This window comes from Thrips palmi, unplaced genomic scaffold (assembly GCF_012932325.1).
Source record: "Thrips palmi isolate BJ-2018 unplaced genomic scaffold, TpBJ-2018v1 HiC_scaffold_1, whole genome shotgun sequence".
NCBI classification, from domain to species: Eukaryota; Metazoa; Arthropoda; class Insecta; order Thysanoptera; family Thripidae; genus Thrips; species Thrips palmi.
In genome coordinates this window covers 11,931,983-11,946,513 of record NW_023144620.1, presented here as the reverse complement: position 1 = coordinate 11,946,513, position 14,531 = coordinate 11,931,983, and the positions used below count along the sequence as shown (strand labels likewise).

The window sequence follows — 14,531 nt, the reverse complement described above, 5'->3', positions numbered from 1 at the left end:
ACAGCGTAATACCGAGTAGTCTGTACACGATTTCGTGAAGTGTTTACCCCCTCGCAAACAAGCAGGCCGACAGCGCGCCACTCGCCACGTGGAGCGACGAGGAAAAGAAAGGCCGCGCCGTTAGAATGAGCCCGGCCCGGCCAGGTGCGGCGCTGTGGACGAGCTTTTCCAATGCGGGGTTGTATTGGCCCCGGAGGCCCGGCTGCCTTCGCCCGGCTTCGGCTGGCTTGCGGACCCAGCCGGGGGCACAGCCCGGCACAGCCGCTGCCGCGCCCTTTCAAACGGCATACGGGCAAAACAAAAGAACGGGCCGCGGGCCGCGGATGAAAACCGGGCAAACCGGGAGGAGGGAAGGGAAGGGCAAGGAAGGGCGCAGGTGGGGCCCTTGGACTTCGGAACCCTTCGGGGCCCTCGGCGCGGCCTTGGGGCGACAGGCAGCACAGCACGCATATTGCGCCGAAAGTTTAAAAAATCATGCACAGTAGTAAGGGTTATGCCACTATGGAATATCATTATGAAGTGACATACCTCTTACTACTTTCTCTGCCAAGTAATGCCGCATGCGTTTCACCGCCTCGGGGTCCTACCGAGCCAGAGCTTCGAGAGCTTCCAGTTTCACACATATGCGAAAAGGCAATAGGATCAACTAAAACTTTCCTTCGAAGTGACTAGGACACAGGTTCGCTCATATCGTGCAACACTAACTGTTGTGGATGCACTTCACTTGAGTTCGCTCCGACCCCCCGGCAGGGCAGGCCGCACGCCGACCGGGCTGTCGGGCGGTACTGCCTACCCAGCCAGGCGGCAGGCCGGCAGGGGCTGGCCGACAGACGTAACAGTGCAGTCCTCGCAACGCGCCGCCGCGCCGCACCGCACCGCCCCATGCCGCACCGCCATGGCTTCGTTCAACGACCCCCACCCCACCGCAACGCCGTCACCGCCGTCACATCGTGGTCGTTTCCCCCGCCATCACAGTCACAGCGATCACAAAGTGCTCTCGATTAGAGGCCCGGCAGCGCGCGGCAGCGCCAGGTGGAGAGGGCTGCGCTCTTGCCGATGTTGGACTGCACGGCTCGGCACGGCACGGTGCGACAGGCGAGGGGGGCCCATGCCGGCCGAGTGGGCGCCTTCTTGCGGCCGAGGGGCCGAGGGCACAAACAAAGGGAAGGACAGTACAGTGCAGGGGACGGAGGGAAAGGGATGTAAAAAGGGATCACGGGGAACCCGACACAAACACACACACACACACACACACACACACAGAGAGAGAGAGAGAGAGAGAGAGAGAGAGAGAGAGAGAGAGAGAGAGAGAGAGAGAGAGAGAGAGAGAGAGAGAGAAAGAGAGAGAGAGAAAGCGCACCTGCCACCACCCCAGCAGGCCCAGCAGGGTGGAGGCGGAGTGTGGCCTCGCCTCCGCAGCGCGCTCTGCAAAACACAACAGGCAGCAAAGCAGGCTTTACCGCCGCCGCCGCCGCCGCACGTTTCTCACGCCGCTGAATGGAATGGCGACCGCAGCAGGCCGGTCCCGAGAGTCGCTCTCGTCGCTCTGTCTCTCTCGCACCTCAACGGGACGCCCCGCGAGTGCGAGAGAGACGACAGCGAGCGACGAAAACGACTCTCGGAATCAGTCTGCAGGGCGACGTGGTCCCGACTCGACTCGAGGCGATCGTAGCACAGCTGCCTTCTTGTTCCTTGTTCGTCGCCGTTAAGTACCAAACCATTTTTATTTATTTCTTTTACTTTTTGTCCCCTTCTACTGACGAGGAGAGAGAGAGAGAGAGAGAGAGAGAGAGAGAGAGGAGAGAGAGAGAGAGAGAGAGAGAGAGAGAGGGAGGGAGGGAGGGGGGGGCGGCCGTGGACCGGCTGTGGGCACAGGCATTGAAGCGTCGCGAGACCTTTTATTCCACCCTTAAGCCCTTTCCCCTGCCGCCCTGCGGCCTGCTCCCCCTTTCCCGGAAAGGAACTGTGAGTGAAGACGTCTCCCTCTCAAGAGCGAGACAGAGAGCGAGCGAGAGAGAGAGAGAGAGAGAGAGAGAGAGAGAGAGAGAGAGAGAGAGAGAGAGAGAGAGAGAGAGAGAGAGAGAGAGAACGAGAGCGGCAGACAGTGGCAGCGCCACCACGGCGGCGGACGACAGAAACAACAGGGTAACCGAATGCCAGTCCACACACACACAACCCGCCCGGTGAGGGTAAAAATAAAACGACAACACACTCGCGCCAATTTCCAAAAGCAACAGGAAAAACCGAAACACAACACAGTGCGCGCTTCAGCGAAATAATAAACATTCAAACTTTTTAAAGGCTATCGTGATTCGCGGAAAGATTTGACGCTCGCTCAACGTCATGAAGAACGCCTTTCCCCCCCCCCCCTCTTTTTCCGCCCGCCGAGGTTTTCGTTCCGCGCGCAAATATGTAAATTGGAGGCTGAGCGCCGGGCCTGGCTGGGCCGGGCCGGGCCGGGCCGCGCGGCGTATCGCCATGGGTGGCGCAGTATCGGGACGGAGCGATAGCGCGCCGCTCTCAAAGAAACAGACGCTGGAGTCAATTTGCGAAAGGCGCTTTGATGGATGATTGCGAGTCAAACCGCCGGCCAAAGGCGACGACGACGCCGGGGAGGGAGGGAGGCAGAGGGACGAGGAGAAAAGAAAAACAGTGGATGGGGCCAGGAAGTGAGGCGAGTGAGGCAGGCGGGGGACTCCGCCTTCATGAATATCGGGCCGCAGAGCCAAGGCAGAGCGAAGGCGGGGCGACTTTCAGAGTGGAGCAGATCTCGCGTCGGCACTGGATCGGATCGGCGGCAAAGCTTGGCCGAGCCTCAGCCCCTCTGGGGGCGCCCTGGGGGACGGCGGGGGGGAGGGGGGGCGACAAAACATGCCTAGTGTGCCTCCTCGCCTCCACACCCCCCTTCGCCGCGGGGCCAGGTCAAAGGCCGCGCCCTCGCCGGGGCCATCTCGCCGCGTCTTGTGGCGCTGGTACAAAGACGCAGCAGCCTTGGGCCCCCAACTGGCCTCGGCTTGGCCTTGTGGGGCGAATGCGCGCGGCCTGCGCTGTAGTTTCCCCCCATAAGACGCAGAGCGGGGCGAACCACAACGGCCTCTCGTCAGGCGCACAAGGCACGAGGCCCGCTGCACGTGTGGGCTCGACCCCCTCCCCTCCCGCTCAGTCGCCACATGATTGCCAACCTCCAGCCAGGCAATATCTGGGTCTTGCTCATGAGAAGGCGCCCACTAGCGGCCCGCCCAGACGCAGCTTGGAACCCCTTTCAACCCCAGTGCATAGCAGCGTGGGAATTTTCAACAAACTTTGTATGTGGCGACACTGCCTGCCTGGAACCGCCACGCGCCGCGCACACGCTAAGCCTGTCAGTCTTCCTCGCAGACACTAAAACGCTCCCCGGCAGTGCGGCCGAGTGCGGAGTGCGGCAGTAGCGCAGTTCCAATCACGGTCGCGGCCGCGGCCCCGCGCCGCAGCTTCTCTGCGGAACCCCGCCCCGCCCCGCCCCACCCCGCCCCACGCCGCCCCGCCCCGCCGCACCCCGCCCCGCCCCGCTCCGCCCCGCGCCACAGCCACACTTCGCCAGAATTCCCAAAGTTTCTACCCGCTCCGCACCTGGGGGCCGCGGGGCGGGGCTCGGCGTGGCGGAGACAGAGTCAGGCAGAGCCGCCGCGGAACGAGACAGAGCACTCCTTGCAGAGGTCCAATTAATTCATCCGAGCTCCGCGACCCGCAAAGCCTCGAGGAAGCCGTCAAGCCACCGCAGCAGCGCGTGCACCGAGTCCAACGGCTTGACGGAGACGGGACGGATACAGGTGGAGGGAGACCAATCATGGAGGGCTGACCTGGAGACCCGCCCCACCTCAATGAAAGCGATCCTGTAGATACCCCACGTCCTCAAACACATCTACACACATGTCTACACACACACACACACACACACACGCGCGCGCACCCCCCCCCCCCCCCACACACACACACACGCGCGCGCGCGTCACGGCCGCGACGACGGCCCAGTAAACCCGCCCGCCAGACGGCGATCCCCGTCCACTAATCTGAAAACTTGTCTGGTATGTTTCATTAGGGACCGTCGTCCGTCAGTCCGTTACGGCATCATACCGACAGTGGGGGGCGGGCCTGGAATGCGCTTGGACTGCGGGACGCCCCCCGGCGCGGCGCGGCGCTAGGGGTGCCACCCGTCCGCCGCCCTGCAAGAAGAGCCGCCAAAGGCCGCGGCGGCCGAGGCGGCAACCTCAGCGACGCGCCCTTCATTATTTTTCTTCTGTCTTATCAAGTCGCGGGACGACTGCTATAAATTTTATGACATCTCTCCGCTCCACAGTCTCCGCGCGCCGCGTCCCGCCGCGTCCAATTTTACGACAAACGAAAGCTGCGGCGTCCCTGGATAAAGACGTGACGCCGCCAAGCCGCCGCCCCCGCCGGGGCACCGCGCGCACCGCGCACCGCCAGATTCCAACTCTTTCTTTTCATTTTTTTTTCGCTCCGCGTTTTTGTTCTGCAGCAGCGTCGTCGTCGTCGGCTTCGCGCGCCGAGGAGAAAGCGGGCCAACGCGACTTACAGCGGCGACAAATAAAACTTGTTCCATTTGTCTTGCCCAGGTTCGCGGCCTCCACGCGCGGCGGCATGGGGTTCGGTCGGGGCCTGGCGTGGCGTGGCGGGTCCAGCCACCTCCATCCACCTTCCAGCTATCGCCGAGCCACGCCACCTCATCGCCATCGCCATCGCAAGGAGCTGGAGCAGGAGGAGGAGGAGGAGCAGGAGGAGGAGGAGGAGCAGGAGGAGGAGCAGGAGGAGGAGCAGGAGGAGGAGCAGGAGCAGGAGAGGAGCAGGAGGAGGAGGAGGAGCAGGAGCAGGAGGAGGAGCAGGAGGAGCAAGAGGAGGAGGAGCAGGAGCAGGAGGAGGAGCAGGAGGAGGAGCAGGAGGAGGAGCAGGAGGAGGAGAGGAGCAGGAGGAGGAGGAGGAGCAGGAGCAGGAGGAGGAGCAGGAGGAGGAGAGGAGCAGGAGGAGGAGCAGGAGCAGGAGGAGGAGCAGGAGGAGGAGCAGGAGGAGGAGCAGGAGGAGGAGCAGGAGGAGGAGAGGAGCAGGAGGAGGAGCAGGAGGAGGAGAGGAGCAGGAGGAGGAGGAGGAGCAGGAGCAGGAGGAGGAGCAGGAGAGCAAGAGAGGAGGAGCAGGAGGAGGAAGGAGCAGGAGGAGGAGCAGGAGGAGGAGCAGGAGGAGGAGCAGGAGGAGGAGCAGGAGGAGGAGCGGAGAGGAGCAGGAGGAGGGAGGGCAGGAGGAGGAGCGAGGAGGAGGGAGCAGGAGGAGGAGCAGGAGGAGGAGAGGAGCAGGAGGAGGAGCAGGAGCAGGAGGAGGAGCAGGAGGAGGAGCAGGAGGAGGAGCAGGAGGAGGAGCAGGAGGAGGAGCAGGAGGAGGAGCAGGAGGAGGAGCAGGAGGAGGAGAGGAGCAGGAGGAGGAGCAGGAGGAGGAGAGGAGCAGGAGGAGGAGGAGGAGCAGGAGCAGGAGGAGGAGCAGGAGGAGCAAGAGGAGGAGGAGCAGGAGGAGGAGCAGGAGCAGGAGGAGGAGCAGGAGGAGGAGCAGGAGGAGGAGCAGGAGGAGGAGCAGGAGGAGGAGCAGGAGGAGGAGCAGGAGGAGGAGAGGAGCAGGAGGAGGAGCAGGAGGAGGAGAGGAGCAGGAGGAGGAGCAGGAGGAGGAGAGGAGCAGGAGGAGGAGCAGGAGCAGGAGGAGGAGCAGGAGGAGGAGCAGGAGGAGGAGCAGGAGGAGGAGCAGGAGGAGGAGCAGGAGGAGGAGCAGGAGGAGCAAGAGGAGGAGGAGAGGAGCAGGAGGAGGAGCAGGAGCAGGAGGAGGGGGCGTGTAATCATGACACCTGCAATATAGCGCGGACAAACGGACAGATAGAGACACGGACAGGCAGGCAGACACGCACACTAACTGCGCAGCTCCACTCGGCACGGCTGAACGAATCCCGCGTTGCTCTTGGCTTGCTTCGCTTGCTCGCGCCACTGTGCCGCGAGGAATCTCCGCGCCAAACACGCTCGAGTGCCATTTTCCGCTTCCGGCCACGCTCGCGCCGCCACGCGCCGCCACGCCCCGCGTAACGCTTGCAAATTGAATATTTTGACGCTGCCGCAGATGGCGGCGCTCATACTTGGCAATAATTTCCCAGTCAGGCGCAAGGCCGGAGCGTGGTGGGGCGTGGCATGGCGGGGCGTGGCGAAGCCCCGGACGATCCCTTGCTTGTTTACCCCGACCGTCTCGCCCCGTCACGCCCGACGCCGTGGTGCAAAGCCTTTATTTTCCCCCAAAAGCTCATTTCGTTATTTTTGGCGCTTTTTTACTTTCATTTTTATCCCTGCTTCTTTGTTCTTTCCCCGCGTATGGCCAAGAAGAGAGGGAGAGAGAGAGAGGGGGGGGGGGCGTGATGGCGACGGCGCGGCGCCGCTGTGGGGACACGCCGACGACGGCGATCACTCTAACAAATTTGCTCAGTGATTGGCGATAAAATACATGAGACCGCGACAAAGCGCCTCCTTTATCAGGGCGGGGCGGCGGCACAATGCAAGCACAGCCCCTCGCCGGGGACGGACCGAGGCGGACCGTCCGTCCGCTTAGCGCGGCGAGGATCCACGCGGCGGCGAGGCGAGGCAGGGACGTGTCGATCACCGCCTTCATTCCCATCGTTCCGTCTCTCTCCCTCATCCGTCTTCCCATCATGCCGTCTCTCTCGCTCGTCCATCATCGCGCCGCGGACCTCCACTGCGCAGCGGCGGCGCACTCTGCCACTCCGCCCCAATTGCCTCGTCGAGCGTCGCGGCCGCGCGGCGCGACGAAAAGACGGAAACCAAACCGTCCCCCATTTTCATACAGCGGTGCACAGTGGGCCAGAAGACCGGTGGAGGCGGACAATACTCTAGACGCGTTTTGAGCTCCAGAGTCGCGAAACAGGACTCGAACCGAACGCGTGACCCCACCGAAGCTATCCTCGTTCGAGGAGCAATCCATTGATGGGGTCACACGTACGGTTCGAGTACCGTTTAGCGACTCTGGAGCTCAAAACGCGTCTGGAGTTTTGTCCACTTCCACCGGTCTTCTGGCCCACTGCGCGGTGCCGTGCCACAGTCCGCGATACGGGGATTCATATATTTTCTCCGCGGCAGACTGCGGACGGAGTGGCGCGAGCGGCAATTCACTGCACCGCGGGGGGAACCGCAAAAGGGGGGGGGGGCGAGGGGGCAGGAACAAGTTGGCTCCACTCCCCTGCCCATCCGCGTGGCAAGACGGCGAGATTGCCTCTGGCAGAAACTAGACAGATATTTCAGGCGTCAGTCCCGGCCGCCGCGGCACCGCCGGGGGGCTCCGCCGCCTCCGCCCTTCCACGACGAGTACCTGCCGCGACCGCGACCTTGGACTGCTTCTCGGTAGCGGGGGGCGGCACGGGGCACCGGGAACCCTTTCGGCGGCGACCTGACCCGCTGGCGGGCAACGCCGCCAGGCCAGCGCCAAACGCACTCACTCTCCACTCGCAATGAGGGGATTCCGGATTCCGGATTGGAAGTCGGTGCGGATGCACGAGATTGAAAGGGGGAGGGGAAGGGGGAAGGGGGCAGCAATCCGCGCTGGCCAGACAATGCGGCGCCGCACAGTGGGCCAGAAGACCGGTGCAGGCGGCCAAAACTCTGGACGCGTTTTGAGCTCCAGAATCGCTAACCAGGACTCGAACCGAACGTGAGACCCCACCAATGGATTCCTCGTTCGGAGAGCAATCCATTGGTGGGGTCACACGTTCGGATCGAGTCCCATTTAGCAACTCTGGAGCTCAAAACCCGTCCGGGATTTCGACCCAGAGTCCTCCGAGCCCCTGCAGCGGGCGGGGTAGCCCACCCGTCGGACAGACGAGGGGAGCGGGCGGCCTACCCCGGCCGACGACAGGCGCGCAGCCTGGCCGATGAAGGGTCGACGACGATCAACACCAACTCACTCACCTTCTTGCAGTAGGTCAGCACGTCCACCTTGTCCTTGAGGCACGACACCTTGCTCTCCGGGTCCGTGGTCCAGCGGCCCTGGTCGCTCATGTACTGCGGGTGGAAGCTCTGGCCCTCGTTGCAAAGGAACGCCACCTGGGGCTCGAAGTGGATCGGCGGCAGGGTGTCCGAGACGCGCGTCGCATCCTGCGGCACAAAAACAACAACAAGGGTCAGCAAACCGAAGCAACAACAACATCGGAAAACAAACGCAACGCGTGATTGGACGGAACACTAATTCGGTCTCGCCCATACCACTCCACTGTATGCCGCTTGCCCTCCACCAGGCTCTCTACGAGTCGCTCTTGCTCTTGCTCTCTCTCTCTCTCTCTCTCTCTCTCTCTCTCTCTCTCTCTCTCTCTCTCTCTCTCTCTCTCTCTCTCTCTCTCTCTTCGGCAGGCCACCCGCGATGGCCGCACACGTCAAAATCCAAGTTAGTAAAGGCACGTCCGGGACGCCCTGGGAGCCTGCCACGCCACCACATCCATCCAGCAGACCACGACAACAACAACGAAAACAACAAACAAAACCTCTTCACTTTTTGTGTGTGAGCTGTTTTGTGGTGCGCCGCCCGTGCGCGTACGGAGGCTCGGCCCCGAAATTCTCCTCCAGCCCACACGGCCTCGCTGATCGACAGCAAGGGCCGAAAAAACCGCGCGTAACGCCCTGCCATCTTTTTATTCAATAAGTTCAAGGCCGGAAATTGGGAAGCGGGAAGACATAATGCCCGACAAAGTTCGGTCGAGAAAATAAATTAACGGAGGAGGAGAGGGGGGGAGGGGCATCGCCGACATAGCAGTGCCGAAGCAGGCGCAGACGAGAGCGGGGCCGCCTCCACACGCCACCGCCGCCTCCCACGACACTCGAAGCGCCCTCCTCGCTCTCGGCAAGCTCCAAAACCAAAACAAGACGAGGCACTATGAAACGCGGCGACACACCGTTAAGGCCGACTCGGTGCAAGAGCGGCCCGAAGTGCGGCGCCTCGCCCCGACTCTCGGTTCGGCAGTTCGGCGCGTCCCGAAGTGCGACTCGGCCGACTCGGACGGAAACCGGAAGCAGGTCGCTCCCTTTTCGCCGGAAATTGCCTGCATACTAGATCTCCCCTCCTCCGCGCTGCCGCCGTACCTTCACGAGGGGGAGGAGGGGCCGCGTGTTGTGTATCAGAAATCCGCGCGCGCGGAGAGAGAGAGAGAGAGAGAGAGAGAGAGAGAGAGAGAGAGAGAGAGAGAGAGAGAGAGAGAGAGAGGAACACGAGGATGCTGCTGCTGTGGGGGGATGCTTGCGATCATACCACGCAGCACGCCAAGAGATCCTCTCCGAGTTCCTCCCTCAGCGGCGAAAAATGAAATGGCAGGGAGGGGGAGGGGGGGGGGTGCAAGACGCGAGCGGATTACCCCGCCGGTGTTCCCGTTTGGCGGCCCGTTGTACCCCTGCCGGTTTTATCAGCCAAACCCGTTTACGTCACCGCGACCCCGTTGTCTCCCTTCCCTTACCTAACCGAGCCCTTGCGTAATGAGCCTCCTATTCTGGCACGTCCCAACGTGGCCGGGGCGGGGCGGGGCGGGGCGGTGTGGGGGGGGGGCGGGGCGGGGTGGGGTGGGCCGGGGTTGGGCGGGGTTGGGCGGGACGGGGCGGGGGCGGGGCGGGGCGGTGTGGGGCGGGGCGGGTGACGGACAACTCGTCCCCACTAACTCGTCCCGGGTATATCTCGACCCCAGTCTAACTCGCCCCGGGCCGAAGGCCCGATTCGCCCCAAATGTCATGCCAACTCGTCCCAATGTTTTAATTTTTAAAAGTTAAAAAATATCTTTGCGCGCACCTCGACTTGCCCAATTCTAGTTTCCTAGTTAACGTGCAACGTCCCCTCCCAATTTCGACTGATTTATTTTTAACATGGCCACTTGTCATAAGCTGCAAAAACGTCCTAAAAGAAAGAGCCGCTAAAATAATTGGCTGAAAAAAAACCTTCTGATTTTACTGCTTTTTTGCCCTTATCTGTGATTTATTTAACTTCGCCGGGGATTGTGGGGACTGAAAATTTGAAGTCATCCCGTAGGGCAAGGATCAAGAATATAGCCACAGATTTGACGAAAAAATCGAGATGCAGCCCAAGCGACTGCTAAACAAATAACTTTTACTAAAATGAGTTTCTGAACAAAAATCCTTCATAACGACTGGTAACCCCCAAGAAAAGTTAAAATTTTGGTTACATTGTTGCCCAGAAAATGCAATTTTAGGAGTTGCCAGTCCATCGGCCACAACCGGGTGGTTTAAATTCAAGAAACGTTTCCATGAGTTGATCCCTCAAAACAGGTAAATAAAATTATGTAAAAGAACTTATTTGATTGGTGGCGAGTTAACCCGGGAACCAGATGGGCGGGGTCGAGATGTGCGTGGGGCAACCTAGGCCGGGGACGAGTTAGCGGGGACGAGTTGTCCTAGATCCGGCGGGGCGGGGTGGGGTGGGCCGGGGCGGGGTTGGGCGGGGTTGGGCGGGGCGGGGCGGGGGGGGTGGGGCGGGGCGGGGTGGGGCGGGGCTGAGTGGGGCGGGGCGGGGCGGGTTGGGGCGAGGCGGGGCGGGGCGGGGCGGGGACCCGCTGAACTGCAGCTCCACTCCAGGAAGCGTCCCGCAGGCCGCGCAACCTGGCATTCTCTTCCCGCCGTAATTGGCTGCAACAACTGGGCCTCGCCGACACAGATTCAACACCGGCAGGGCGGCCAGGTAGGGTGGGGCGGGGCGGGGCGGGGCGGGGCGGGGCGGGGCCGCCAGGGGGTGGCCGCTGTCTGCCGGTTTCTGGTTTCAAGTCGTCCCGCGGCACGGCTCCGAGCTCGCGCCCTCGTCACCGAGGCGCGTTCAACCCCGGTGCGAACCCGGTGTACACCCGGTGCGAAAACACGACCGGGAGGGGTTCCGCGGGGTTCCGCGAACCCGATACGCGGACGCCATTTCGGACCGCCACGAGCACAGCCGAACTCCGGGAGTTCCGTGAAACGAGCGAGAGAAGCGCTCAAAAAAGGGAGCCGACAAGGAAGAATGGGGGAGGGAAAGAAAGAGGGAGTGAGACGCCGTGCTGGCTGCGGGAGACAAAAACTGCCACAGTGAATCGCGCTAGACGGGGCCGAGCGCCGGGCACAGTGGTCGGGATGGAAACTCACTTACCAAGAGTCAACGGCGCGCGAGGAGTCTGTTCGGGTCGGGGTGCTGGCACGGCGGCACGGCGGCACGGCCGGGGGGCGAGGGCGGGGCCGAGGGTGGGGAAAGGCCTGCAGGCTGCCCTGGGGAGGGACCACCCCGCCACGCCACGCCCCTGCACGCCGCGATGCAGCCCAACAAGACCCATATCGGAAGCACAATAAGGCACGGAAGGAAACCTTGGGCCGTTCAGTTCGATTCGGCAAAAGACACTCACACAGGCGCGCTGGCGGCGGCGCTGCAATGTCTCTCTTCCACACACACAGACACAGGCACACACACATACACACACGCAGACGAGGCGGGCTCAGCAAGAAAAGCAGTGGGTGTCCTATACTCTGACCAGAAAACGAAGAGCCCTGAGTCCTCGCGGTTTATGGCATCTGCCGCCTTGGCTAGCATTGCAGGTAGCCCTCGACCGCGAGAACCCAGGGCTCTTCGTTTTCTGGTCGGAGTATAGTGCTCCATCTCGGCCTGCGCACCGCGGCACCGACTTGCTTCGAAGCAAGGCGGCTGCTTTGATGCGCTTTTCCTCCTGCCATTCAACTCGCCGAGCCGAGCCCTGCACGTCGCCGCTGTGTTCGGTGCACAGGGTGGCGGTTGCAGTGTTGCAGTGCGGTGCCAAGACGCCTCGCAGTCACCTGTGTCGTCTTCATTAACGCGCGCCTCGGTGTGTGTGTGTGTGTGTGTGTGTGGCGTAAGTAAGTGTTAGTGAGGGGGTGGCGTCAGTGAGAGAGAGCGACAGAGTGCACGTGCGTGTGGTGAGCTAGAGTGTGAAAAGAGGGGAAGGGGGGCAAGGGGGCGTGGATGGACAGAGAAAGGAAGGGCCGCGAGGTGCCACTAGGGTGGGGGGGGGGGCATAGGGCGGGAATAACGAGAAATAGTGGTGAAGAGGGGAGGACAGCATTCGGAAGGGGCGCGGGCAATCAGGGAATGGAGGCGCGCTATCATAGCGGGGCGGGGCGGGGGCGGGGCGTGGCCGGCGTGCTTCTCACCGAAACCATCCCGAGGGCCCGCCCCTCCGCCCCTTCGGCCCACCCGCGCACCCTCGGCGTGCCCCCGGCCTGCCCTCTCAGCACGACAGCCAACTTGGACGGAAAACAACAACAACAAGCCAATAAATGGATTGCCGCGGAATATAGAGAACGAAACGTAGTCGCGGGGAATCACTCTCAATCATGTGTGTGTGTGTGTGTGTGTGTAAGAGGTGTGTGTTTGTGGAGGCCCTCTCTGCAAGCGCGCTCCATGGCTCCATGACGACCGGGAAAAGGAAAGGAAAAGTCTTTGGCCGGTCCTGGAGAAGCAAATCACGCGTGGCGAGTGAGCGAGCGCCTCCGACCGCCGCTCCAGCCCGACGCTGGAGGCTTCACTGGAGGCTCCAGGCACGGCGAAGCGCGCGCTTTTATTGGACACATAACGGCAAACGACGACGGGGCGGGGCGGGGCGCGCCGCCTCTGAAACACGGGGCGACTCCGGCTAAAGAACATCCGGCCGCTGGAGTGGCTGGAGCGGCTGGAGCGGCTGCAGCATCGCTAGGGACACTGCAAAGTGGTCGAAAGGAGCGAAGTGAGCGCAGTTGCTGAAGCGGGCGAAGTGGGTGAAGTGGGCGAAGTGGGCGAAGTGGGCGAAGTGGTTGAAATGGCCGAAGTGGGCGAAGTGGTTGAAATGGCCGAAGTGGGCGAGGAGCCACCCTCCAGCCGGCACTGGACAAGCTGGAGAAGCGCTGGAAAGACGAGCAGCCCGAACAGAACAGCGCGGCAAAACAACACGGCTCCAACAATGCCCGAAGAAACACCGAGGCGTGGCTGATGCGCCACGGCACAGAGAGAGAGAGAGAGAGAGAGAGAGAGAGAGAGAGAGAGAGAGAGAGAGAGAGAGAGAGAGAGAGAGAGAGAGAGAGATATTAGCGCGCGGCCCAAAGACGCCTCGGAGACATATTTCGCCACGAGCGAGGCTACGGGAAGGGGGAGGGGGATTTCAAGGTGACGACGGAGAAAGATAAAGGGAAAGTGAGTGGGAAGGGAGGGGGGAGGGCAAACAGACACGTGGCACAAGCGACGCCCCGGGCCAAAGTGGCAACTCGAAACAAAACAATAATCATCACAGCGGGCATAATTGCGCGCAAGGGATGAGCGGAGCGCACGGCAGCAGGGCGAGCAGGCCTAGGAAGCAGGCGGGGTGGAGGGGGCGGTGCACTACCCCCTCGCTTTTCCATTACGAGAAATATTAATTAAAGCCAGTAATCACTGTCACACCCCCCCCCCCCCATCGCAGAGAGACACTACACACCGAAAAAAAAAGGTTTCTTCATCTTTTCATTTCCATTTTGCGTCTTTGCAAGAAAAAACAATCACTTCTTTTTTTTTTTCACTCAAAAAAAGACAGTTCGGATCAAATTTTTTTTTCTGAAAACAAGAAGTTGGTTTTCAGAGTGTAGGCGTACACGAAAGCTGCCAGCACTGTGCCGAGGTTCGCCGGTCCGCGATTCAAAGACAACACGGAGCGGAATTTCAAGAAAAATAAGGACGGTGGAAGAGGACGCCGTGGAAGAGGCCGAGCCGTCCTTGGGCCCTGGAGCTCGGGCCTTGGTCCTTCCCTTCGATTCCGGAACCAGAATAAAAGGCCCCGCCGCTTTATACGGTCCGCGGCTCGTGCGGCTTTCCTGCAGGCCACTGCAAAGCGGGCCTCGGACTCGCCCTTCCCGCAGCCAGCCAGCCCTTTCTCCCGGTAGTCCGGTTTTAAGGGAAGTCGCGCTGCGCTCTGCTTCGCTCTGCTCTCGTTCTCTCCCGGGCCCCGTTGTTGTCCAAAGGGACGGGCCAGCTGGAAACATTGTGCAGCGAGAGGACGGCTGAGTCCAGGCCAGCCAGCCAGCCAGGCAGCAAGCCAGCTAGCCAGGCCAGCGAGGGACTACGGGACACAAGGCCCTTAACACGCCCCACCTCAATCGGCAGGGCCAGAAACATGCGCAGCACCGCGTTGTCCGAGTCCAGTTGGCGGTTCCCGGTTTGCGGTTCCTGATTTCCAGTCCGCGGTTTTTCGGTTCGCGGTTTCCGGTTCAAGGTTTCGGGTTCACGGTTCCCGAAGCAGGGGTCGCGACAGCACTCTCATTCCAGGAACGTGACATCACGTTGAAACGAACGTGACAAAGTGTCACGTTCGTTTGAGCAATGTGTGTCACATTCGTTTGGGCGTGAATTGGCCAAAAAAGAGCTAGTTAGTTCACATTCAAACGAACGTGACACAATGCTCAAACGAACGTGACATTTTGTCACGTTCGTTTCAACGTGACGTCACGTTCCCGGAA

The 14,531-nt window shown here is 61.6% G+C and overlaps 1 protein-coding gene across 2 annotated transcripts in view; it reads right to left on the bottom strand.

Annotated features, from left to right (window-relative positions):
• The window catches only part of LOC117654090 (amyloid-beta-like protein), a 119,260-nt gene that overhangs the window by 54,765 nt on the left and 49,964 nt on the right, over positions 1-14,531 (bottom strand). For both annotated transcript variants that reach the window (XM_034400268.1, XM_034400277.1), the window contains exon 2: positions 7,995-8,180. In XM_034400268.1, coding sequence (XP_034256159.1) covers positions 7,995-8,180 — 186 coding nt within the window. The remainder of the gene's footprint in view (positions 1-7,994; positions 8,181-14,531) is intronic.